We start from the raw sequence: 27,970 nt of genomic DNA on the forward strand, positions 1-27,970 counted from the left end.
TCAGAAGGAAAACACCTCAATCAGGCAGGAAAAGGAGGCGACCTGGCTGCACTTCCCCCACCCCTTCCTACAGCCAAACCCCAAGGTTAGGAATGGGAGGGCTATTCTCTTTGGGATATCCGATGCTCATGGCTGTTACTGAGCATGGAACCCAGTGGAACCAGACGTCCATACCTGGGTGCAAGATGACTGAGTGCCAGCTCCATGGCTCCTAAGGGTGAATGAAGAGTTGGAAATACGGGAATGGCTAGAGTCAGGACCAAAGGGCGTTCAATATTTCCATCTCAGGGGATTTCTTCAATATGGAATAGAGATACTTATCTTCATTTCCCCTAGACACAGCAAGGAGACCAGCTTGCTGCTAATACATCTGGCCACACCTCCACACACTCATCTCTCATCTGGACTCCTTCCAATGCCCTAGGGCTATGGATGTCCATGTAGTCCTGAAATGAAATGCCAGAGCCCTGTTGGGTCTACCTATCCCACAGTCATAAGGACTGCTCCCCACTGGACATCTGCAACTCAGAGATAGTACTCTGAAAGACTGATTTTTGTATGGACCCAGAGATGAACCTTGATGGATAAGTCAATGTCATGAAACTGGATACACCGAGGGCCAGAGTCCTTCATGAAGGATGAGAATGGATCTTATTTAGAAGAACCTGATGAGCACAATGTATTAGCAAGCTGGCTTGCTCAGGAATCACAAGAACATTTTGGGGGCTTTTGCTACAGGAATGCTCAAAAGGATGCCCCTTGGAGCCTTGTGAACAAGAGGCCCACATTCTCCCTCAAGATATAGGGGGGAATGTTGGCTTCTGGTGTGCTTCTGCCCATTGTATCCATCAGGAGGGGTGGCAGTGACTCTGAGATATGAGAAATTTGCTCCACGTGATCAAGAGGTGGGAATGAGACCTTGGTGCACTATTTATTCAAAAGGCATTTTGTGCACCTATTAGATGGTGGAGTGTGCTGCACATTCACAGACTGTTCTTCCAAATGAGGGTAGCTCCACCATTAGGGGTGGGGTCCATGTGTCTACCCATTCCCACAATACTGTAGCCTGCCCAGCACCAAGAGCTCAGGGACAGGGAGGCTATCTTTCCTCTGGGATGTCAGATTCTGAGAGCCCTTCTTTGGCTCAGAAAAGGATTGGAACTCACCTCCACACTGGGGAACTTGTGTGGTATACAGGACAGACACAGGGTCTCCTTGTGTGAACTGAGACCAAGTTAGGAAAGCAGCAATGGGAGAGGAATGACAACAAGGTGAGTCAAAGCTGTGTATTCAAATGGGCACGGGGGAAACCAAGGAAGGAGACCCGGAACTTCCCTTCCCCTTTTCCACACAGGAGGTGGGATCCACCTCCAATATCTGCCTTAGCCTACCCACAAGCATTCTCCCTAGGCACCTGCACACACCCTGGGTTTGGGGAGGGCCACATCATTCTGAAACCAAGTTGGGAAGGGCCCAATGCAACATCTCTGGCAGCATCATAAAAATACCACCAAACCCCCAAGCTGAAAGAAGATGATGTGACTTTGAGACACTATCTCAGAATAGTTTCCATGCAAATCATCTTACATCAAAAGGGCTAAGGGTCAGTGAGGGAGACATTGCCAGAATTCTTCATCACACATGAGACTTGGAGAATGTTGAGAATGAAGTACCCAGCACAGTCTCCTATCAACAAGGTTGTATCCAGAATAAGAAAGGCCTGTGGGCTTAGGCCAAAGAAGCCCTCTGAGGGACTACTACACCATGGAGCCCTGTCAGCAAGTACCTGAATTCTTTCCTCAGGAGCCAGGGGTTTCTGGATTGGTCTACCCCAGTCACTTTTTCCATCAGTTGAGGGAGGCAGTGGTGCTTGAGCTGTAACTATTGTGTTCTGAGGGCTCTTGCTCAGGAATCTGCAAGAAGGATGTGGTCTCTAATTCCTGGCAAGGCTCTTCCAATGCTGACCCCGTGCCAGTTCACACTGCCCATGTGCAAAATGCTTCTCAGAATGAAGGCAACTCAATCATCCAGGTCAGAGAAGCAAGCTGGCTTCCCTTCACCCTCCATAGCACAGCAGGCCAAGTACCAAGCACCCAGGGACTCAAGGCCTTCTTTCCTTTGGTAGAGCAGAGCCTGATAGCTCTCACTGCGCACAGGAGCAGAGTGAGAGTTTGTGGGCACACAGGGGCACCAGCTGAGTAATTGATGGCTCCATGGCTCCCAAGGAAGAAAAAAATACATTGTCAGAAATACAGCAAGGGGAAGGAAATGGGCACCAGGTAGGCCAAAGCTCAACAATTCCAGTGAGAATGGGGATCCACTTGGAAAGAAGATGTCTTGCTTCAATTGCCCTCGGCCAAGAAGGAGGCCAGCTCCCTGCCTAAATCTCTGGCCCACCCTACACACCAAACATCTGCTGTTGAGTCCACTCAACTGCTCCGGGCCTCTAAATGGCTGCTTACTTCTGAAACCCAGTGAGTTAATGAAGAAGGAGCCCCATGGCACAACCTCTCCCCCAGTCACAAGGAGTGTACCAGACTTCCAGGTGGAAGGCAGAGGATAAGACTCTTTGAGATGCTAACTGTGATGGAACATCGGAAGAAAATTGTTTCAACAAGAGAACAAAGATGTGTCAAAGTGGATAAGGAGGGCCGGAGTTCTGCAGACCTTGGATGGGGGAATCTATGGAGAATGGAGTGCCCAGAACCAGCTCCTGGCAATCTGGCCCTCAGAATAAGAAGAAACACCAGAGCGCTTAGGAAAAGGCGCCCTCTAGTGTCTCCATCTGGGAGCCCTGTCAGCTATAGGCCTGCCTTCTTCCTTCAGAAGGACCTCAAGAGCCCTGGGACTTAGTCTACTTTTCTTGCTTTTCCCACCATGAAATGGGGTAGGAAGTGACAGTGCCCTAGCTGGGAACTTCTCCAGCTATGGCTCTAAGGCGTACAAAGGGACATTGGTGCCCCCTTCACGTATAGGGCTTTTCTGTGCTGACCAGCTTCTGGAGCTTACTGCCCCAGTGTGAACTATCTGCTATTCAGAAGGAAAACACCTTAATCAGGCAGAACAATGAGGTGAGCTGGCTCCTCCCCCCCCCACCCCCAACCCTTGCTTCCAACAGCCAAGAACCAAGATCAGGAATAGGAGGCCTATTCTCCTTTGGAATATCCAATGTCCATGGCTGTTACTGATCAGGGGACCCAGTTTGAACCCAACGCCCATCACTGGATGCCTGCTGAGTGAGTGCCAGCTCCATGGCTCCTAAGGGTGAATGAAGAGGCAGTCAGAAACAGGGGAATGGCTTCAGTCAGGACCAAAAGGTGTTCAATAATTCCATCCCAAGGGAATTCAATCCATGTGGAAGGGAGATGTTTATCTTCATTTCCCCTAAGCCCAGCAAGGAAGCCAGCTCCCAGCTAATACATCTGGCCCAGCCTCTCCCAAAACAGCTCTGAGTTGGTTTGGGGGGAGGTTGATGTCCTAGGGCTCTGCATGTCCATGCAGTTCTGAAACCAAAAAGGCTGGGCTCCTTTGTCTCCACCTTCCACATACTCATAAGGGCTTTCTCCTTTGGGCATCTGTAGGCTGGAAATAGTACTCTCAAAGACTAAATTTGTACCCACAAGATGAACTGTAATGGATGATACAGCAATGTCATGAAACTGGATACAATGAGGGCCAGCGTTCTCCATGTTTAGAAGAACCTGACTAGCACAATGTATTCACAAGCTGGCTTGCTCAGGAATCACAGGGACCTTTTGTGGGCTTTCGCTACAGGAGTGCTCCAAAGGATGCTTATTGGAGCCCTCTGAGGAAGAGGCCCACATTCTTCCTTAGGAAAGAGACAGGAACTTTGTCTTATGGTGTGCTTCTGCATATCCTATCCATTGAGAGGGGCAGCAGAGATTCTGAGATATGAGATTCTGAGATCATGATGATCTCACCTCTGATGATCAAGAGGTGAGAATGAGGGTTTGGTGCAGTGTATATTCAAAAGACTTTTTGTGTGCTGATCCGGTCATGGAGCATGCTGTGCATGCACAGACTGTTTGTTCTTCCAAATGAGGGTAGCTCCATCCATTAGGGGCAGGGTACATGTGACTACCCATTCCCATGATACCGTTGCCTGCCCAGCACCAAGGGCTCAGGGACAGGGGGGGTTGGTGTCCCCTGGGGTATCAGACCCTGTGAGCCCCACATTGTCTCAGGAAAGGCTTGGAAACTCACCTCCACTCCAGACCCCTTGGTTGGTGTAGGGGACAGACACAAGGTCTCTGTGTGTGTGAACTGAGACCAAATTAGGAAAGCAGAAATAGGAGAGGAATGACAATAAGGGGAGTCAAAGGTGTTCATTCAAGTTGGCATGGGGGAAACCAAGGAAAGAGACCACGACCTTGCCTTTCCCTTGTCCACACAGAAGGTGGGATCCACCCCCACTCTGACTTAGCCTACCCACAAGGCATTCTCCCTTGGCACCTGCACGTGCCCTGGGTTTGGAGAGGGCCACATCATTATGGAACCATATTGAGAATAGCCTAATGCAACACTTCTATCACCAACACTAAAACACCACCATGCTGAAAGAAGAGGATATTACTCTGAGATACTGTCTCAGAATATTTTCCATGCAAACTGTCTTTCATCAAAAGGGCTCAGGGGTGGCAATGGAGACACACGCTGCCAGAGTTCATCATCACACATGATTTGGAGACACTAGAGAATGAAGTATTCAACACAGTCTCCTATCAACCAGGTTGTATTCAGAATAAGAAAGGCCTGTGGGCTTAGGCTAAGGGAGAACTCTGGAGGATTACACCTGGGAGCCCTGTCAGCAGGAAGCCTGCCTTCTTTCTTTAGGAGCCAGGGATTTCTGGTTTATCCATGCCATGTTTCCCATCAGTTGAGGGAGGCAGCAGTGTTTGAGCTGTAGCTATGGGGTTCTGAGGGCTCTTGCTCAGGAATCTGCAACAAGGACTTGGTTCCCTCATTCCTGGCAAGGGCTCTTCCAATGCTCACCCCTTCCTCATTCATACTGCCCATGTGCAAACTGTGGGCTTTTCAGAATAAAGGCACTTCAGTCATCCAGGTCGGTGAGGCAAGCTGGCTCTCCTTTACCCTCCATAGCACAGCATCCAAGCACTAAGTACACCAGGACTCAAGGCCTTCTTTCCTTTGGTGGAGCAGAGCCTGATAGCTCTCCCTGAGCACAGGAACAGAGTGGGAAGTTGCGGCCTAGGCAGGGGTACGAGCTGAGTTAGTGATGACTCCATAGCTCCTAAGGGAGAAAAATAAAACATTTCTCAGACACACAGCAAGGGAGATGAAGTGGGTGCCAGGTGGGCCATAACTTGACATTTCCAGTGCGAATGGGGCTTCACTTGGACAGAAGATGTCTTGCTTCATTTGCCCTTGGCCCAGAAAGAGGCCAGCTCCCTGTCCAAATCTCTGGCCTAGCCTACTCACCAAACATCCTCTTCTGGGACGCCTTCAAATTCCCTCAGCCTCAGTATGGCCACATACTTCTGAAACCAAATGAATTAATGAAGAAGGAGCCCTGTGGCAAAATCTCACCCCCAGTCCCAAGGACTTAACAACACTCCCAGGTGGAAGACAGAAGATAGGACTTTTTGAGACACTGATTCTGAATGGACTGTGGGAAGAACCATGTTTCTACAAGAGATCCAAGATGTGTCAAGGAGAATAAGGTGGGTCAGAGGTCTTCAGAGTGTGGACGAGGAATTCTATGGAGATGGGAATGCCCAGGCCCTGTTCCTGGCAACCTGGCTGTAAGAAGAAGAACACCAGAGGGCTAAGGCAAAAACACCCTCTAGAGTCTCCATCTGGGAGCCCTGTCAACACCAGGCCTGCCTTCTTCCTTCAGAAGGACCTAGATAGTCCTGGGACTTGGTCGACTTTTGTTGCTTTTCATGCCATTGCATGAAGTAAGCAGTGAGAGTGCTGTAGCTGGGAGGTGCCCCCAGCTCTGGTTCCAAAGTGTGGAGAGAGGCATTGGTACCCTATTCCTGTAAAGGGCTCTTTCTGTGCTGACCAGCTTCTGGAACCTCCTGCTCATGTGTGGACTGTCTGCTTTCAGAAGGAAGGCACCTCAATCAGGTAGAGCAAGGAGGCGATCTGGCTCCACTCTCTCCACCTCTTGCTACAAATAGCCAACCACCAAGCTCACTGATATGAGGAGTATTCTCCTTTGGGATATCCGATGCTGATGGCTATAACTGAGCATGGCATGGAGTGGGAACCAGATGCCCGTCCTTGGGTGCCTGCTGAGTGAGTGTCAGCTCCATGTCTCCTAAGTGTGAATCAAGAGGCAGTCAGAAACACAGGGAGGCTGAGGAGATGGCTGCAGCCAGGACCAAAGGGCATTCGATATTTCCATCCAATGGGAATGTGATCAATGTGGAATGGAGATGTTTATCTTCATTTCCCTGAGGCCTAGCAAAGGAGCCAGCTCCTGGCCTATACATCTGCCCGAGACTCCCCATGCACAGCTCTTGACTGGACCCCTTCTGATGCCCTAGGGCTCTGGATGTCCATGTAGTCCTGGAACCACAAGGCCAGGGACTCTGGCTCCCCCTGTCACACAGTCATAAGGGCTAGTTCCCATTGGACATCTGCAGCACGATATAATACTCTAAAAGACGGAGTTTTTATGGACCCCAAGATGAAGCTTGATGGATGATAAAGCAATTTTCTGAAACTGGATGCAACACGAGGGCTAGTGTTCTTCATGTTTAGAAGAACCTGACGAGCACAATGTATTCACAATCTGGCCAGCATAGGAATCAAAAGAACTTTTGGGGTCTTTGGCTATAGGAGTGTTCCAAAGGATGCCCTTTGTAGCCCTGTGAGCAAGAGGCTCACATTCTCCCTTAGGAAATAGAGCAGAACTTTGAATTCTGGTGGGTTTTATCCCATCATATTGGTAGAGAGGGTCAGCAGTGGCTCTGTGATACGAAGAATGTGCTTCCACGTGATGATCAAGAGGTGGGAATGAACCTTAGTGCACTTTTTATTCAAAAGCCTTTTTGTGTGCTGATCATGCCATGGAGCACGGTGTATTTTCACAGACTGTTCTTCCGAATGAGGGTAGCTCCATGTATTAGGGGCGGGGGTCCATGTGGCTCCCATTCCTATGATACTGTTGTCCCCTGCCCAGCCCCAGGGGAGCAGGGACATTGGGGGTTGCTGTCCTCTTGGACATCAGGCTCTGAGAGCCCTGCATTGGGTCAGGAATGGCTTGGAAACTCACCTACAAACCAGGGATCTCAGTTGGTGGAGGGGACAGACACAGTGTATCACACTGTACTTTTAGGCACCTAACACTAGGCCATTTCCTGGTGCTTCTACACAAGGGTTTAAGAATACTTTTGACTACATATCCTCAAGAAGCTTTCTAAGACCCTCTTGCAGCCAAGGGTACTTTTCATCAGTAAAGCACAAGTGTCTACACAGAGAGGTGGTGAGGAAAGTGTTACTCTATATGTCTATGAGGGACAAGAATGTCACTTGAAGCACAGTAATGCTTTGGGCACTTAAGCACGGGGCCTTTCCCTATGGCTACTATAGAATGTTTTTTAAAGTTTTTATTTAAATTCCAGTTAGTTAACATACAGTGGAATAATAGTTTCAGGTGTAGAATTCAGTTGTTTCACCCTTCCACACAACTCCTGGTGCACATGACAAAGTGTACTCCTTCATTCCCATCTCCTATATAACCCAATCCTCCCACCCATCTTTCCTCTGGTAACTATCAGTTTGTTCTCTATAGTTAAGAGTATGTTTCTTGTTTTGCCACTTTTTTCCACCATGATTATTTATTTGTTTTGTTTCTTACCTTACACATAGGAGTGAAATCATACGGTATAAGCCTTTCTCTGACTGACTTATTTCACTTAGCATAATATTCTTGAGCTCCATCCAAATCATTGCAAAGGAAAATTTCATTCTCTTTCATGGCTGTGTAATATCCCATTGTGTATATACACCACATCTCCATCCATTCCTCAGCCAATGGACATTTGAGCCCTTTCCATAATTGGCTATTTTCCATTGTGCTACTAAAAACAGTGGGGTGCCTGTATCCTTTTGAATTCTTATTTTTGTATCCTTTGGGTAAATACCTCATAGGGCAATTGCTGGATCATAGGGCAACTCTAAGTGTTAAAGGGTAAGCAATTTTTTAATTAATTTATTTGAGAGGGAGAGAGTGATAGAGTGAGAGATGGGGAGGGGCAGAGAGAGATGGAGAGAGAATCCCAAGTGCACTCCATGCTGCCAGTGCAGAGCCCAATGAGGGCTCAGTCCCATGATTGTGAGATCCTGACTTGAGTGGCTATCAAGAGTCAGTCGCCTGACTGTGCCACCCAGGTGCCGCAGGGCAGTCCTATTCTTAATATTTGACAAAATTGTGTCCTGTTTTCCAGATTGGCTGCACCAGTTTGCATTGCCATCCACAGTGTCAGAGGGTTTCCCCTTCTTCCCATCCTTGCCAACACCAGTTGTTCCTTGCGTTGTGAAATTTAGCCTTTCTGACAGATGTGTGGTGATATCTCATTGTAGTATTGATTTGTATTTCCCTGATGATGAGTGATGTTGAGCCTCTTTCCATGTGTCTTTGGGGAAAGGTTCACCTTGTGTGTTCCCCTGTGTGCTCCTCTCCCTCCCCCTCTTTCCTCAATGAAGGCTCCCTCTCCACTGCAGCACCCTTGATATATCTCTCCCCCAAACCCCCTCTGTGCTTCCTACCTTCTTTGATGTGGATTCTTCTCTCCCTGTAGCTATGGACTTGGTTCTGTCAGTCTTCAGGTTGCTTTCTGGGGTATTTAGAATGATTTGCTAGTGATACTAGCTATGTTCAAGGGATGAGACTGCACGGTTGCCATGCTAGCTCTTCCAACACACACTAATAATGTTTCAACAAACTGTGAGATGTATGTGAAAGTCTACATGAAAGACACTTGAGCAGTGTTATTTCAGGCAGTAAATCACAAGGCGTGGGTGGTGTCTAGTGGGTGTTTTGAGGGGTACATGTGTGGTGTGTGTGGTATACATTTGGAGTGGTTTTGGTTCAGTGCATAATCCTGTTCTGTATGGATGGCACATATGTTGTATATGTGGTTTGTGTCTGTGTATGGTATTTTTGTGGTGAGCGTGGTGTGTGTATGTTGTGTTGGTGGTTTGTAGGTGGTGTATGTGTCTTTCTGTGTGCTGTGTGGTATATGTGTTGTGACTGTACTATATATATCATGCGTGTATGCTCCACATATAATGCCTGTGTGGTCTTTGTATGACGTGTGTGTTTTGTATGTGGTACATGTGTGGTTTTGTGGTGTGGTATATGGCTGGAGTTTGTGTAATATAAGTGTGGTGTGCGTAGTGTGCATAGTGTCTGTATGTCATGTACGTACGGATTATCATGGTGTGTTTATTATGTTTATTGTATATGTGGTGTCTGTGTAGTATCAGTGTGTTTTGTGTGGTACATGTTTGGCATGGATGTGGTGTATATATGGAGTGTGTTTGTGTGGTATATGTGTGTAGGGTGTGTATGTATGTGTGTGTGGTATGTGTATTATGCGTAGAAAATAGTGTGTGGAAGATATCTGTGTGATGTGTATGTGGTGTGTATGTGGTGAATGGGTGAAGTGTTTGTGTGGTATTCGTGTGTCATGCGAGGTATGTGTTTGTACTATCTTTTGCTGTGTGTTTGGTGTAGGTGTGGTGTAGCTGTGTGGTATACAAGTCACATTTGTGCCTATATGTACATTGTGTGTGATGTCTGTGTAGTTTATGTGTAGAGGAGGTGGCATCTGTCTTCTGTATATGTGGTGTAGGTTTGGAGTGTGTGGTGTGTATGTGGAGTGTGTGTGGTATATGGGAGATGGTTTGTTTGGAAATTGTGTGCTGTATATGTGTTGAGTGTGAGACACTGTGGGAGGGTTATAACTGTGGGTGTGTGGGGCATGTGTGATCTGTGTTGGATATGTTTGTGGCATATGCATGGTGAGTGTGTGGTGTATATGTGGTGTGTGTTATGTACGTATGTGTACATGGTATATGTGTGATGTAGGTATGTATGTAGTATTAATGTGGCTAATGCGATGTGCAAGGTGTGTGGTATGTCAGGGTGTGCATGTATGTGTGTTATAAGTGTCTTGAGTGTAATGTACGTGTGGTCGTATGTGGTGTATTTTTCATAAATGTGCTGTGTTTGTGTGTTGTGTCTTTGTGTATTATGTTATGTGTGATACATGTGTGGTGTTTGTGTGTAATTTGTGTGGTTGCATGTATTGCATGTGTGTTATATCTGTGTTGTGTATGTGATTTATATATAGTATTTTATGTCTGTGTGTGGTGTATGTTTGGTGTGTGTTGGTATATCTGTGATGAGTGTGTGGTATACCTTTGCTAGGTGTGTATATGGTGTGGTGTTGTGAAAGTATGCTGTGAGTACAGTGTATGTCTGGACTTTGTGAGTTGAATGTTCTGTGTGTGTAAGTGTGTGTGGCATGTGTGGTATGTATTTGGTGTATATGTGGTATGTGTGTTACATACTCCTTTGTTTTCACTTGTGGTGTTTGTGGAAATGTTATATGTGAGGAGTCTGAAAAGTATCTGTTTTGTGTGTGTTGGTGGTATATTTGTGGCATGCTGTGTGTGTCTGTGTGTTGAATGTGTGGTCTGTGTCTTTGGTGTGTGTGCTGCATGTGTGGTGTGAGTGTGAGAGATGAATGTGTTTGTTCTGTGTGGTATATGTCGTGTGTGTGGTATATATTTGGTATGTGTGTTTTCTTGGTATTGTGTGATGGGTGTGGTGTTTATGTGGTGTGTGGGTGTGGAGTGTGTGTGATGTATGTGTATTATTGTGTTGTTAGTGCTTGTCTTTGTGTGGGGGTGGTGTGTGTACTGAATGCATTATTTCCATGAGCTGTATGGCTTGTGGTGTGTGTGTGCGTGTGTGTGTGTGTAATATAGGCATGGTGTATGTATTATGTGTGATGTGAGTGTGGATTCAGTGTGGTATGTGTGGTATTTGTGACATATATGTGTGTTTTCCCTGTCATGTATGTGTAGTGTTTCAGTGGCAAATGTGTGTCCTGTATTATGTATATGTGTGTTGTGTGTGTGATATATGCATGTTGTGTGTATGGTGTGTGAGACACATGTATTCTTTGTGGTGTATATGATGTGTGTGCATGCTATTTGTGTGTGTGCTGTGTATTTTTGGTTAATAGCTGGTCTATGATTTGTGTGTGGTATACACATGGGTACACTGTATGTGTGATATTTTCTGTGTCTTCTATATGTTCTGTTATCAGTGTGATGTGTGTGGTGTATGTACATTTTGTGTGCTGTGTGCAGTGCATGTGGTAATATATGCCTGGTGTACATGTGGTGTCCATGTGGTTATATGTAGTTTGTCGTGGCAAACAGGTGTGGGAGTTCGTGTGGAATATGTGTGCTGTGTGTGGTGAGAGGTTTGTACGTCATGTGTGTGGTTTATGTGTAGTGTGTATACGTGGTATATGTGGTGCGTGTGGTATTTGTATGGTGAAGATTGGTGCATATGAGGTATGTGTGCATATGTGTGGTAGATGTGTCATACCTATGTGTTCAAATTGTGGTCCATGTGGTATGAGTGGTATAAGGGTTGCATGTCTTTTGTGTGTGTTGTGTGTGTCCTTGAAATATGTGTCTTGTATTTGTAATGTATGTGTGGTGTGTGTGGTGAAAGGGTGTTGTATGTGGTGTGGGTGATTGTATGCTTGTCTTGTGTTTGCATGGCTTATATGTGAGGTAGGTGTGTTATATATGCAGTATAAGTGTTGCATGTGTTGCATGTGGGCATGTTGTTGATGTGTGGTGTGTGTGTAGTGTGTGTGTGGAGTAACTGTGTGCTGTATGTGCAGTGTTAGCTGGTGTGTGGGTTCAGATTGTGTTTGTGACACATGTGGTGTGTGCATCATAATAATTCTATGTGTGTATGTGTAGTGCATGTGTGTGATACATGTGTTGTGTATGAATAGTGTTGTGTTTGGGGTATGTATCCTCTGTGTGAGTTTTGAATATGTGTCGTGTGTCAGTGGTGTTTGTGTGAGGGCTGTGTTTTGCAGCAGTCTTTGTGTTTGTGTAATATACATATTGTCTGTGTCTGGTATATGTGTAGGTTGTGTCTGTGGTAAACATGTGGTCTGTGTGTGGAATGTATAGTATATATCTCTTGTGTGTGTATCTATGTGGTGTACATTTGGCCTATGTGCATTCTTTGTAGTGTGTGTGTGTATACATTGAATGTGGCATATTCCTGATAATGGTGGTTGTCTCCATGGTATGTATTTGATTTGTGTTTTGTGGGGTTGTTTCTGGTGTTTCTGGTTTGTGTTGTGTGTGTGTGGTGAGTATGTATAGTCTGTGGTTTGTACGTTGTAGGTGTTGTATTTCTGATGTGTGTGTAAGTGGTGTGTGTGTGGTGTATTTGTCGAGTGTGGATTGTGTTGTATGGATTGTTATTTTATGGGTGGGGGTGTGTAGTGCATGTGCCATGTACGTGCTTGGTGTGTGTGTGCTTTCTAGGTGTGGTCTGTGAAGGGTATATGGGTGGTGTCTGGGGTATATGGGTGGTGCAGCAGTGTTGTATGTGTTGTGTGTTGATTTGCACGTGATAGATGTGTGTGGTACATTTTTCTCATGGAAGTGTGGTATGTGTAGTTGCATGTGGTGTATGTATCCTGTGTGTGCTTTCTGTGTGGTGTGGGTGCTGTTTGCAGGATATGCTTGAGGATCGTGCTATATGTTTGGTGTGTGTCTAAGTATGTGTGGTGTGTGTCTGAGAATGTGGTGTGTGTATCTATGATTGGAATGAGTGCTTATGTGTGGTATGCATGGAATGTGTATGTGTTGTATGGGGTGTCTGTAGTATGTACACAGTGTGTGTGTGTGTGTGTGTGGTATATGTGTGGTGTGTGTGTGCGCTTTATGTGTGTTGAGAATGTGGTATATCTATATAGTGTGTGTGTGTGTGTGTAATAGTTTTGGTGTGTTTGTAGTGTTTGAGTGGTGTGTCTGTGTCCATTGTGTATGTGTGGCATGTGTAGTGTATGTCTGTGGATCTATATAAATATATGGTTATTGTGGTGTGTGTGTGTGTGTGCATGTTGAAAGTACCTGGTTATTGTGTGATGAATGTGTGGTGTGTTTGTGGTATCTCTGTATGGTGTAAGGGTGTTGTGCTTGAGGTGTGTAAAGTGTGTGTTTGTGTGTGGCATATGTGTGCTGTACATGTGGTGAAGGTATGATATGTGCTGTATGTGTGGTATATATGTGGCATGTTGTAGTATAGATGCAGTGTGTATTTGGTATATTTGTGGTGTGCATTGTACAGAGGCAGACTGTGTGGTGTGTGTGCAGTATATGCGTGGTGTAAGAGTTCTTTTTGTGTTGTGGGTATGTGGAATGTGTGTGTGAAATATGGGTGTGGTGTGTATGTGACGTGTGTGGTGTGTTGAGGTATATGTACAACATGAGCAGTGTGTGGTATGGATTTGGTAAGGTTATTGTGTGTTTTACTTGTGGAGTGAGTGTCCCATATGTGTGGTTATTGTGTGATGTATATGTGGTATGTCTGTGATATCTCTTGTTTGGTATAGGTGTGGTGTGTTGGTGTATTGTTATGTGTGTGGTGTGTGTGGTATCTGTTTAAAGTGGTTATGATTTAAGTGTTTTTGCGTGTTTTGTATGTCTGATACATGTGGCATATGTAGTGTGTGTGTGGTTATAATATCTGTGTGGTGTGTGTGGAGTGTGCGTGGTGTCTCAGTGCTATGTAGTTGGTTTATGTGTGTTCATGTGTGCTATAGGTATGGCATGTGAGTTGTGATGATGGTATATCTCTGATGTGTTTGTTCTCCATGTAGAGTTGTGTTTATGTGGTATTTGTGTGGCACACATGCTGTGTGAGGTGTTTGTGGTGTTTGTGCTGTGTATGCACATGTGGTGTGTGTGTATGTCTTATGTATTATGTGTGGATATGTGTGGTGTTGATATTTGTTTTGCAGATTTGCTTGTGTACATTTGTGTGTGTATTTGTTGTTTGTCAGTTATATATCTCATGAATGTTTGGCATATATGTGGGACATGTGTTGTATATGTGCTATATTTGTGGTGTATCTGTGTCATGATGGGTGAGTGTGTGCTATTTTGTGTAGTTGTGCATGTGGTATATATCAGTGTGTTTCTGATATATGTATGGTATGCCTGTGTGTTCAGTGTTTGTGGTGTGTATGAGTGAGAGAGTGTGTACTATATGTACAGTGTATATGTGTTGGAAGTTTGATATGTGAGGTATATGTGGCATGTATGTGGTGTGTATGTGTGTGTGCACACACATGTGTTATATATGTGAGGTATGTGTCTGGTGTGGGTGTGATGTATGTGTGTTTCTGTGTGACATGTATGGTTTGGGCAGTGCATGTAATGTGTGTGTGTGTGTGTGTGTGTGTGTGTGCATGTGAATGTGCAGGTGCATGTGGGAGTGTCTGTGGTGTGTGTGGTGTGCATGTGGTATATTTGTGGTGTATGGGCGGTGTGGTGTGGTGTATGTATCATGTGCATATATTTATGTGAATTGTGTTTCTTATGCATATGCTTTGTGTGTTGAGTATAAGTGATATGACATACTGTGTATGCGTCTTTTACATGTAGGATATGAGTGGTATGGGTGTTGTGTACATGTGGTGTGTGTGTAGTTTATGTGCAGTGTGTGGTATATGTGTGATCTTTGTGTTTTTTGTGATGTGTGTAATATATATTTGTGCTGGAATGCAACATATGGGTGGTGGGATGGAGTGGAAGTGGTGAAGGTGTGGGTTGTGAAGTGTCTGGTGGTGTGCATGGTGTCTGTTTGGTATGTGTTTGTGTGGTATCAGTGTGGTATGTGTGCAGTGAATTTGGGTTGTCTCTGTATGTGTAGGATAGGTGTGTTATGTCTGTGATGTGTGGGAGTAAGTGTGGTGGTGTGAGTTGTGGTATATGTGGGATGTGTATGAAGTATGTGCAGAGTTTTTGTGTATGGCATCTGTGTTGTTTATCTGTGTGGTGTGTGAGGTGTATGTGTCATGTATCTGATTGTGCTTGCAGTATATGTGGGCATATTGTGTTTCTTATATGTGGTGTTTACATGTGGTATATGTGGTAAGTATGTGTGTGTGTGTGATATGTGTTTGATGTGTGTGAGTGTGGCATAGGTGAATCAAGTATGTTGTGTGTGTTGTGTATAGGTAATGTGTGTATGGTAGGGGTAGTGTGTTTTGATGTGTAGAATATGTGCGGTGTATTGTGTAATTTGTGTGCTGTATCTGTTGTTTTGGTGTGTGAGGTTTGTGTGTATGGCATATGTGTGGTTTGTGTGTGGTGTGCATGTGTGAAGTAGATGTGTTGTATATGTGTGGGTTAAGTATAGTGTATATGTGCAATGTGTGTGTGTGTGTGTGTGTGTTGCAATGATGTTGTATATGTTGTGTGTGGTATCTATTTAACATGTGGTTTGGTATAAATGTGATATGATGTGTCTGTGGTGTAACTATGGTGTGTGTGTGGCATATGTCTGTATGTGCTATATATGTGTTGTCGGTTCGGTTTGTGTGTGTTACAAATATTAAATACAGGTTATATAAATTCTGTATGTGGTCTATGTTTGCGGTTGGTAGCATGTTTGGTTTGTGTGTCGTGTGGGATATACATATGTTTGATGTTTATGGTATATGTGTGCATGTGTTTTGGCTTATAAGTCACATGTGTGTGATGTGTGTGGTATGCATGTCATATGTATGGTTAACATGTGGTTGTATGTGTTGTGTATATATATAGTATGTTTGTGATGTGTGTGCCGAGTTTCCATGTGTGGTATGTTTTTGATGTATCTGTGAACTTTCACTGTATCTGTAGTTTTTTGATGTGTGGGCATTAGTGTGTATGTCCTACATGTGATAGTTGTGTGGTGTGTGTCTGCTGTTTCTGTGTGAGATATGTCTTTTGTATGTGTGGGTTAGGTGTGATTTATGTGCAGTGTGTTGTGGTGTGCATTGGTGAGTGTGGTGAAATTGGGGTGAATAGGTTAAGTGTGCATGGTGTATATTTGTCACGTGGATGGTATATATGTGTACTATGTGTGGTTTATCCATTGTGCATACATGGTGTAAATCTGTGTTACACTTGTATTGTTTGTGTGGTGTGTGTTTGTCTTTGATATTGTGTGGTGTGTTTGTGGTGCCTGTTTAGTGTGTGTGATGTGTATCTGTTGTGTGTTTTATGTTGGGTGATTTGGTTTATATGTATATGTGGTGTGTGAGTGTTTGGTATGTGTGTGGTTGGTGTTTGTTGTGTGTGTGTTGAGTGTGGTATATACAATCCTTGTTTGAAGTGATTGAGTAATGTGTGCAATGGTCTGTGTGTTGTGTGTGGTGTGTGTATGGTGAGTTTGTAGTTATGTGTTTTTGTGCATTAGGGAATGGTGCATGTAAGGAATATATGCATGTCTTAGGTGTGATGTATGTGAGATATGTGTGCAATATGTGTGGTGTCTGAGTGACATATATGTATTTTGTATATTTTGATGTATTGTGGTGTGTACGTGGTGTGGTGTATGTGAACTGTTTGTGACATATTTGGTTTGTGGGTCACATGTGTGGTGTATGTGTGGTTGTTGTTTGTGGTGTGTGTGTGAATATTTGCATGTGTGGTGTGTCTGTGGTATTGGTACTTATGTGTGTGGTGTGTGTTGCTGACTGTATGCTGTGTGTGTGTGGTATATTTGTGGTATATGTGTAATGTATGTGTTGTGTATTTGTAGTGTGTGTTTGTTTGGCCTGGGCGTAAAGGGTTTTTCTTTGTGGTTTATGTGAGTGGTGCATGTGGAATGTGTGTGGCATAGACATAGAATATGTCTATTTGTATCTGTAAGGTTTTTTATTGTGTATTTGTCATATGTGTGATATTTGTGTGTGCAGTGTATCTGTGCTGTGAATGTGGTGTCTGTGTAGTTTGTGAGTGTGTGCCATATGGGTGGTTATCATATGACATATATACTGTTTGTGTGTGTGGTATATATGTTGTGTGTGGCATATGTTCTATGTGTACTGTGGTTGTACATGCATGTTATATGTGTGGTAATGCTGTATGTGTAGTGTGTGTGGCATATGCATGTTGTGTGTGTACATTGCTATATGTGTCCTAATTTTTGGTGTTTGTGTGGTGTGTGTGTTTGTGGCATGTGTATAATGTATGTGCTGTGACTTTGTGAATATGTGTTGTGGTGTATATGCTGAGACTCTTGTGTGTGGTGTCTGTGAAATATGAGTGTTGTAGGTGTGGTGCATGGGAGGTATGGGTAGTGTGTGTGGTGAAATTGTGATGTACATGTTGTATGTGTGGTGTCTATGTGGTGGTTCGGTGGAGTATATGTGGTGTGTGTGTATTTCTGTGAAAGAACAGTGTATCTGTGGGGTGTGAGTGGAGTGTATTTTGTGTGTATGGTGCATGTGTTTTCTGTGTGTGTTGTATGTATGGAAAATAAATGGAGTCTGGTATGTGTATATGGAATATGTGTTGTGTATGGTGTGCATGTGCTGAGCATGTGTGAGGTATATGTGTGGTGTATTTGTGGTGAAGGTGTGATTTTGTATGTGTGAGTGTGACGTATGTGTTCCTGTGAGTGGTATTTGTGTGGTGTATTTGAGTGTGTGTGTGTGTTGAATATGTGCAGTGTGTCTGCAGTGTACGTGTAGGGTTTGTATGTATATTGTGTGGGGATTATCTGTGGTACTCAATGAGTGCGCTGTATATATAGATCTTAGTGAGTTATGGTGTGGTGTGTGGGAACTGTTTGTCTGATATATATGAGTTGTGAACGTGGTTTATATGTGGAGTAAATGCAACGTAAGTGTGGTCTGTGCAGTGTGTGTATGTGTGTGTTGTGTGGCAGTGATTGACATATGTATGGTATGTGTGTTTAAACACACATGTCTGAGTTGTGGTGTCTTTGTGATGTAGATGTGTGGAATTGTGTGTGCAAGGTATATTAGTGAAATATATGTCTTCTGTATGTGGTACATATAAGTGTGTGGTATGTGTGGTGTAAAATTGGAGTGGCTATGTTTTGTGTCATGTATATTTGGCATGGGTGTGGTATACATGGAGTATGTGGGAAGTATACCTGTGGTGTATGCATGGCATATGTCTATGTTGTATGTGTGTTGTTTGGTGTGTGTGTCATATGTATTATGTCATATGCATTCATCTGTGTCATATGTATTCTGTGTGTGTAGTATGTGTGGCATGTGCATGGTGAATGTTTGGCATGTGTGTTGCATGTTTGATGTTTGGCTTAGGTGCTTTCTTTCCCTGTGTGTGGTATCTGTGTTATGTGAGTGGTGTTCCTGTTGTTGTGTGCATGTGGAAAACATACATTGTGTGTCTGTGGTGTGATTTTGCTGTAGAGATTGTATGTATGGTCTTTGTGTGTGTGGGGGTGACTTATGTGGTTATTTTATGGTATATATGTCATGTGGGTGGCATATATGTTTATAATATGTGTAGTGTGTGTGTCATGTGTGAAGTACGTGTGTTGTAGGCAAGCAGTCTCTGCATGTGTGTGTAGTATATGCATGAAAATGATTGGTGTATGTGTCTTTGTGTGTGGTATTGGTGGTGTGTGTGGTGTATGTGGTGTATGTGTTTTGAGTCTCTTCTGTGTATGTAATGTATATTTGTTTAACATATACCTTGTTTGTGTGCTGTCTCTGTGGTGTATTTGTGGCATATGTGTAGTGTGTGTGTCATATGTGTCCTGTGTGAGGGGTATGGCATGCTGTGTGTGTTGGTATATATGTGGGATGCATGGGTTGTACATGTGGAGTTTTGCATGTGGTATCTGTGCAGTGTATGTGGGCTATGTGTCTACTGTAAGTGTAGCATTTCTGTGTATGCCTGGCTTGTTTGTGTGTCATATGTGTGGTGTGTGCATGATGTATCATGGATGTTATGGGTGTGGTGTGTGCATAAGGTATATGTGTTGTGTTTCTCTTGTGTACATAGTGTATGAGCTGTGAATGTCTGGTGTATGTGTGTGAGTGTGGTATATGTGTGTATGGGAATTGTATTTGTGTGGTGTAAGTGAGGCTGTGTGTGATGTCTGGGTTTTGCATCTGTGGGGTGTGCAGTGTGTATTTGTGAATTCTGGGTGCTGTATGCGCTATATGTGTGGTGAATGTATTCATTTATTTAGCATGTATTGGATGGTATATGTGTGGGGTGTATCTGTGCTGTATGGTGGTGTAAGTCAGTTTGATTTCTCTGTGTGTTCTTTGTGTACCATGTGTGAGGTCAGTGTGTGGTGTGATGGTATAGGTATGGTGTGGGTGATGTAGAAGTGTGGTGTGCATGTGCTACGCATGTGTTTGGAATAAGTGAGTTTGGTGGTTGTTCTATGTGTGATGTATGTGTGATATTTGTGTAGTGTGTGAGTGGTGCTTGTGGGATGTCTGGGAGTATTTGTAGTATATGTTGTCTGTGCATGGTTTATATCGTGTGTGTTTTACAAATATGTGATGTTTGGTGTGTATGTGTTATGTATTCAGGGTGTGTGCTGACCAGTGTATGTGCATTATACGAATTCTCTGGTGTGTGTGTGTGTGTGTGTGTGTGTGCATGTTTTTGGTGAATGTTGATTGGGGCATTGTGTGTGTTACATGTATATATGTATTGTGTGCTTGGTGAATGTGTGTTGGATGTGTGGTTTATCTGTGATGAACGTGTGGTGTGTGGGGAGCATATACCATGAATCTGGTGTGTTCGTTGGTGTGGTACATTTGAATGGTATGTGTGGTGTGTGTGATGTAGGTGTTATATGTGTGGTGCGTGTGTGGTGTGTGTGTATGTGTGTTTGGGTCGATGTGTCATTGTTTGGTGACACTGTTCTCAGTGTAGTGTTTATGGTGTATATGTAATGTGTCTGTTGTGTGCGTGTGATGTGTTTGTAAATTATGTTTCCTAAGTGCGATGCATGTAGAATGTGTGTGCTGTGTGTGCAATGAAATTGTGATTTCTATATTGTGTATCCAAGGTGTATACATGGCATATGTGTGCTCTATATCTATAGTGTATGTCAGTCTGTTTTACATATGTGTTGTGAGTATGAGATGTGTGTGTTGCGGTAGGTGTGGTGTGTTATATGTCTGTGTGTAAGGTTTGTATTGTGTTTTTGTTTGACATATGTGTGATTAGTGTATGTTTGATGTGTGTGTGTGTGTGTGTTTGTGATATGCGTGGTGTGTGAATAGTGTTTGAGTGGTGTTTGTGAGTGTGTGTGTAAATGTGTTGTCTGATGTTGGTACTGTGTGTGTGTTTGCCACATATGTGCTTGTTGGTTTATGTAAGCTTGGTGTGTGGGGGTCTGTGTGTGATGTGAGTGTGATGTGTGATGTGTGTGTTCTGTGTGGTGTGTGTAGTTTGTATCTGGTGAATATGTGAAAGGTCACTTTGGTGGCCTGTGTGTTGTATGTGTATGTGGAATATATGTGTGCTGTATTTGTGGTCTATATGTGAGATGTTTATAAAAATGTGTGGTATTTGTGCGATTTATGTGTAATTCTTGTGTGGTGAAGGTGGGGTGTGTTTGCTGGCTATATAATTGTGTATGTGTTGTGGGTATGATATGTGGCACACATGTCATGTGGGTTGTGCATATGTGGATTTTGAATTTGTAGTATCTGTAGTGTGTGTGTTTGTGTGTGTGTGTGTGTGTGTGTGTAGTTCAGGATTTGGTATGTGTGGAATGTGTAGGGGTTGTGTTTGTTAGGTGGGTGGTGTGTTTATGTATGGGGTGTGTGTATATATGTGGTTTATAAGCAGTATGTCATTGGTGTATGTGTATTTCTGTGGGGAAAGCATGTGTGTGGAATATGTGTGCTGTGTATGTAGTGTGATGTATGTGTGGTGTTTGGTCTGTGTGATTTATGTTTTATGTATGTGATGTATGTGTGTTGTGTATTTATATGTAAGTTACTGAGGGTTGTGTACATGTGGTGTGTGTCTTTATGTGATTTCTAAGCAGGAAAGACCACATGAGAGTTCTACATAAGAAGTGTGACTGTGTGGTACTTTAGGTATGTTGTGGTTTGATTCGTAAGTGTGTTATATGTTGGGGGCTAATGCGTTACACAGGCAGTGTGTAAGGATTATGTGTGCTCTTTGTGGTCTATAATGGTATGTGTCTGGTGTGTGTTTGGTGCCTAGATCTTAGTGTGTGTTAGCTACATGTTGGTTATTTTGTGGTGTATGTGAAAGAAGATATTAGTTTGGTGTGTTAGATGAAAGATTGTTTCCACAAAGTGCTGACAGAGTTGAGTATATGGCATTTTCTGCATAGGCCCTGCTTGGGTTTTCAAACACTTCCAACTTAGTTGAACCTCAGATGTTAGTTGAGAGATGGTTTCTCTACAATGATGTTTCACAAAGTTGCATAAATGGTGCTTTCATTATACTTCTGGGTCTAGGATTTCAACACTTCTAACTTAGCGAGATAAGATGTTAGTTGAAAGATGGTTCCCCACAGTGTTGTATCACAGAGTTGAATATATGTCACTTTCCACATATTTGCTGCATAGGTTTTCAAACACTTCTAACTCAAGTGAAAGAAAATGTTAGTTGAAAGATGGCTTCCCAAATGTGCTGTTTGACAGAGATGAGTATACGGCACCTTGTGCATAAGCACTGCATAGGATTTCAAACACTTATAACTTAGTTAAACGAAATGTTAGTTCAAAGAGAGTTTCCCCACAGTGTTGTTTCACAGCATTGTGTATATGGCACCTTGGTGTAGGCACCGCATGCATTTTCAAACTCTTCTAACTTATTGAAACAAGACACTAGTTGAAAGATGGTTTCCCCAAAGTCTGTTTGACAGAGCTGAGTATATGGCACTTTCTGCATAGGCTGCACACAGGTATTCAAACACGTCTAACTTTGTGAAACGAGATGTTAGTTGAAAAAAGGTTTCTCCACAGTGTTGTTTCATGAAGTTGAGTATATGGCACTTTCCGCATAGCCCTGCATAGGTTTTGAAACACTTCTTACTTAGAGAAACCAGGTGTTAGTTGAAAGATGGTTTTCCCACAGTGTTTCATAGAGTATATGGCATGTTCCTTGTAGGCCCCACACAGTTTTCAAACACTTTTAACTTAGTGAAACCAGATGTTAGTTGAAGGATGGTTTCCCCACACTGTTTCACAGAGTTGAGTATATGACACGTTCCATATAGGCCCCACATAGTTTTCAAAGAGATCTAACTTAGTGAAACCAGATTCTAGTTGAAAGATGGTTTCCCCACTGTGTTGTTTCCCACAGTTGAGTATATGGCACTTTCTGTGTAGATGTCACATATGTTTTCATACAAATGACTTTGTGAAATGAGATGTTAGTTGAAACATAGTTTCTCCACATGTTGTATGACAGAGTTGAATATATGCCACTTTTTGCATAGGCCCTGCATAGGTTTTCAAAAACATCTAACTTAGTGAAATAAGATGTTAGTTTTTTTTCAATATATGAAATTTATTGTCAAATTGGTTTCCATACAACACCCAGTGCTCATCCCAAAAGGTGCCCTCCTCAATACCCATCACCCACCCTCCCCTCCCTCCCACCCCCCATCAACCCTCAGTTTGTTCTCAGACAAGATGTTAGTTTTAAGACAGTTCCCCAAACTATTGTTTCACAGAGTTGAGTATATGACACTTTCCGCATACACCCTGTATAGTTTTCAAACACTTTTAGCTTAATGAAACCAGATGTTAGTTGAAACATGGTGTCACCACGATGGTGTTTAACAGAGTTCAGTAATTGGCATATTCCACGTAGAACCAGCATAGGTTTTTGAAACATTTCTAACTTAGTGAAACCAGATGTTAGTTGAAAGATGGATTCCCCACAGTGTTCTTTGACAGAGTTGAGTATATAGCACTTTCTTCATAGGCCCTGCATAGGTTTCAAACACTCTGAACTTAGTGAAACCAGTTTTTAGTTGAAAGATCGTTTTCCACAGTATTTTTTCACACAGTCGAATCTATGTCACTTTCCTCATAGTTACCCCAAAGCTTTTCAAAAACTTCTAAGTTAGTGTAACTATATATTAGTTGAAAGATGGTTTCACCACACTCTTATTTCACAGAGTTGAGTATATGGCACTTTCCTCATAGTTAGTTCCCCACTTGGGTTTTCAAACACTTCTAACAATGAAACAAGATGTCAGTTGATAGATGGATTCCCCACAGTGTTGTTTGACAGAGTTGAGTATATGGCAGTTTCTGCATAGGCCCTGCATCATTTCCCTACAATGATATTTCACCAAGTTGAGTAAATTGCATTTTTTTTATACTTCTAGGTGTAGTATTTGAACACTTTGTTCATCTAAGTTGGAAGTGTTTGAAAACCCATGTGGGACCTACACCAAAAGTGCTATATTCTCAACTCTTTGAAACACCGAGGGAAACCATCTTTCAACTATCATCTTGCTTCACTAAGTTAGAAGTGTTTGAAAACATGCAGAGCCTATGCAGAAAGTGTCATATAATCAACTGTGTCAAACAGCACTCTGGTAAAAACACCTTTTAACTAACATTTTGTTTCACTAAGTAGAAGTGTTTGAAAACCCATGCATGGCCTACAAGGAGGTGCCATATACACAACTCTGTGAAACACCAGTGTGGGGAAAGCATCTTTCAACTAACATCCTGTTTCACTAAGTTAGAAGTATTTGAAAACCTATGCAGTGCCTATGAGGAAAGTGCCACATACCCAACTCTGTTAAAAGACACTGGGTGGAAACCATCTGTCACATAACATCTGGTTTCATTAAGTTAGAATTTTTGAAAACCAATGCAGGGCCTATGCAGATAGTGCCTTATACTCAACTCTGTGAAACAACACTGTGGGGAAACCATCCCTCAACTAACATCTGCTTCCACTAATTTAGAAGTGTTTGAAAACCTATGTAGGGCTTACACAGAAAGTGCCATATACTTAACTCTGTGAAACAACAGTGTGCTGAAACCATCTTTCAACCCACTCACATCTGGTTTCACTAAGTTAGAAGTGTTTCAAAAACCATGTGGGGCTTACACAGAAAGTGCCATATACTCAATGCTGTGAAAAAACACTGTGAAGAAATGATCTTTCAACTAACAACTTGTTTCACAAAGTTAGGCCTGTTGAAATCCTAGACCTAGAAGTATAACAAAAGTGCCATTTACTCAACTTTGTGAAACATCATTGTAGAGAAACTGTGTTTCAACTAACCTCTGGTTCAATGAAGTTGGAAGTGTTTGAAAACCTATGTGGGTTCTACACAGAAAGTGCCATATGCTCAACTCTGTGAAACAACACTGTGGTGAAACTATCTTTCAACAAACATCTAGTTTCACTAAGCTAGAAGTTTTTGAAAACCTTTTTGGGGAACTATGAGGAAAATGACATACACTCGACTGTGAAAAAAATACTGTGCAGAAACAGTCTTTCAACTAACAGCTGGTCTTCCCTGGGCTGGAAATGCTGGTTTGTCAAAGCAAAACAAGTTCATTACCTAGTTTTGTTTCTTCCCCATCCTCCTACTGATTTCTTTCAGCCTTCCTATTAGAGTGAGTTCTCATTGCTTCCTAGATAACAAAAAGGAGAACTCTCTACAACAAAAGCTTCATCAGATTGTCCTTCTGAAGTCCTTTTTCTCAATCTGGGGCAATGCTCCATGACACCTACATGTCCCCACTTCAAGCCCAGTGCTCCCTCACCTGGTGTACATTCACCTAGGCCTACTGTTTTCCAGGCTTTACCAGACACCAGGCACAACAGGGTGAAGCAGGAGAGGGGGGAGCTTCTCCATTCTCATACAGACCAGCAAGATGACAGTAAAAAATAAGTAGAACCTACTTATTGGAAAGTCAGGTGGTGATGTGTACCATGAAGAAATATAAACTCAGTAAGGAAGTTTGAGAAATTACTGAAGGCATTTGGGGAGCAGACAATGCAGTGCAGCTATATATCAGTCTGGGAGAACAGCAAGTGCAAAGACCCTGGGATCAAGATGGACTACATGTGGAGAGTCCAGCTTTTTAGACTGGGTTCTGAACTTTGCCTTGAGTAGGAATTTTGCTTCCGTTGGTAATGCTAGGTTTCACTTTCATAGATAATTAACCTGCACCTGGTCACCAGTCACTTGAATTCAGCAAATTCTATTCCAGTGATTCAAACTGAAACAGAGGTCATTTTGGGTCTAGTCAGCACATGGGTATTGAGGGGCCTCCCTTGGCCCAGCACTCTGCTGATGATGAGGAGGCTGTGACATGAGCACAGCAGGCTCTCCACCATGATGACTACAGTTAATGAATTTCCTCCATGTCAGGCCCCTTCCACTGTGCCTACTCATGTCAAGTGGGTCATGACCTCTGACCCTAATTGTCACACTTTGTTGTCTATGTGCAGTAATACCCAGCACTCTCCACCAATGTGTCCCCCTGCACCTCACAGTGCATATCCCAAACTGACATTCTCTCTGGCATCCATTGAGATCCATCCATTGCCTCCTCTTGCAAACAGAAGTCCCTCTTTTTGGGGTAAACCCCCAAAGTCCCATTCTCATTCCCCAAGGCCACCTCTGCCACATCCTCCAATGCATCCCCTGCAATGACTGCACTTATGAAGGAACCCCTATCATCTTTCCTTCCCCCCTTCAGTATGAAGTTGTGCCTCAACCTCTCTCTCTTTAATAAAGCCCCTTGAGGAATGCACAGTTTCACACTGGGACACTGAGGGCTCATAGGCACTATTGTTGTAAATGAAAAGCAGTTTCCCAGAACGCAGGACAAACAATGGCTCCCCGAGGAGCTGAACTTATGCTATTGTGGCTATAAGATGCCAGTAAAGAAGGTCAGGCTGTAGCCCCTTCCCACTTCTCCCCCAGGTACCTCATATCTCCATACCTTGGTCTGGATGTGCTGTGCCTCTTCATGCTGTGTTAGGGCGATTGCCATTCATTCACGTACTTGCTCGTTCATTTGTCATGTATTTGGTGCCTGCTGGGTGCCAGGCTTTGGCTAGATGATAACTACTTCTGGAAATTCCAGGTTAGATGTCACTCCTTCCTTGAAGCCCTTCTTGTCCACACTTTCTCCCTGTACCCTCAGGTACATCTGTGAGCTCTGAGTGTTATGGCCATACTTTTATGATTTTTCCAGCTTGTGGGCTCTGTGATTATATATATATATATATATATATATATATATATGTGTGTGTGTGTGTGTGTATATACACACATATATATATATATATACATATCACCTCTTATTTACCCATTCATTTGGGCTCTTTCCATAATTTGGATATTATAGATAATGGTGCTATAAACATGGGGGTGTATTTATCCCTTTGAGTCAATACTTTTGTATCTCTTGGGTAAATACCTACTAGATCAGGTGCTGGAACATAGGGTAGTTCTATCTTTAACTGTATGAGGAACCTCCATACTGTTTTCCAGAGAGGCTGCACCAGTTTGCATTACCACCAACAGTGTAAGAAGGTTACCCTTTTCAACATCCTTGCCAACACGTGTCATTTCCTGTTGATAATTTGAGCCATTCTTACTGGTGTGAGGTGATATATCACTGTCATTTTAATATGTATTTCTCTGATGATGAGTATTTCCCATCTGCTTGCCATCTGTGTTATTTGGGAAAATGTCTATTCATGTCTTTTGTCCATTTGTTAACTGGCTTATTTGGTTTTTGCCTGTCGAATTTTGTAAGTTCTTTAGAGATTTTGGATACTAACCCTTTATCAGATATGTCATTTGCAAATATCTTCTCACATTCCACAGGTTGCCTTTTAGTTTTGTTGATTGTTTCTTTCACTGTGCAGCAGAAGCTTTTTATTTTGATAAAGGCCCAAAAGTTTATTTTTGCTTTTGTTTCCCTCGCCTTAGATGACATGTCTGCTAAGAAGTTGCTAGAGCTGACGTCAAACAGGTTACTTACTGCCTGTGTTCTCCTCTAGGATTTATATGGCTTCCAGTCTCACATACAGATCTTTAATCTATTTTGAATTTATTTTTTATTTGGTGTAAGAAAGTGGTCAAGTTTCATTTTTGCATGTTGCTGTCCAGTTTTGCCAGCACCATTTGTTGAAGACACTAATTTTTTTATATTGGATGGTCCTTCCTGCTTTGTTGAAGATTAACTGACCATAGAGTTATGCATCCATGTCTGGGCTTTCTATTCTGTTCCACTGATCTATGTTGTGCCAGTACCACACTGCTTTGATCAATTTGGTTTTGTAATATAATTTTAAGTTCAGAACTGTGATGCTTCCAGCTTTCCTTTTCTTTTCCAAGTTGTTTTGGCAATTTGGGGTCTTTTGTGGTTTATAAAAATTTTAGTAATGTTTGTTCTACAATGTATAAAATGCTTCTGGTATTTTGTATAAGTTATATTAAATGTGTAGATTGCTTTGGGTATGTAGACATTTTGACATTTGTTCTTACAATTAATGGTGTGGATCATCTTTCCATTTCTTTTTGCCATCTTCAGTTTCTTTCTTCAGCATTTTATAGTTTTCAGAGTTTAGATTTTTAACTTCTTTGGTGAGGTTTATTCCTAGGTATTGTATGTTTTTTTGTGCAATTGTAAATGTGTTGATTTCTTGATTTATGTTTCTTTTGTTTCATTATTGTTGTTTAGAAATGGAACAGATTTCTATATGTTGAATTTCTATCCTGCAATTTTACTGAATTTGTGTATCCATTCTAGCAATTCTTTTGGTAGAGTCTATCAGGTTTTCTATATAGAATAATATGTCATCTGCAAAGACTTCAAGTTTAGCTTCTTCCTTGCCTATTTGAATGCCTCTTATCCTTTGT

The 27,970-nt window shown here is 42.8% G+C and overlaps 1 protein-coding gene across 1 annotated transcript in view; it reads right to left on the reverse strand.

The window, feature by feature from the left end:
• Positions 1 to 5,093: 5,093 nt before the first annotated feature.
• The window catches only part of SLC41A3 (solute carrier family 41 member 3), a 174,450-nt gene continuing 151,573 nt past the window's right edge, over positions 5,094 to 27,970 (reverse strand). The window contains exon 10 of the mRNA XM_053218812.1: positions 5,094 to 5,272. Coding sequence (XP_053074787.1) covers positions 5,109 to 5,272 — 164 coding nt within the window. The 3' untranslated portion in view covers positions 5,094 to 5,108. The remainder of the gene's footprint in view (positions 5,273 to 27,970) is intronic.

Source organism: Acinonyx jubatus, chromosome A2, assembly GCF_027475565.1.
Source record: "Acinonyx jubatus isolate Ajub_Pintada_27869175 chromosome A2, VMU_Ajub_asm_v1.0, whole genome shotgun sequence".
Taxonomy (NCBI): domain Eukaryota; kingdom Metazoa; phylum Chordata; class Mammalia; order Carnivora; family Felidae; genus Acinonyx; species Acinonyx jubatus.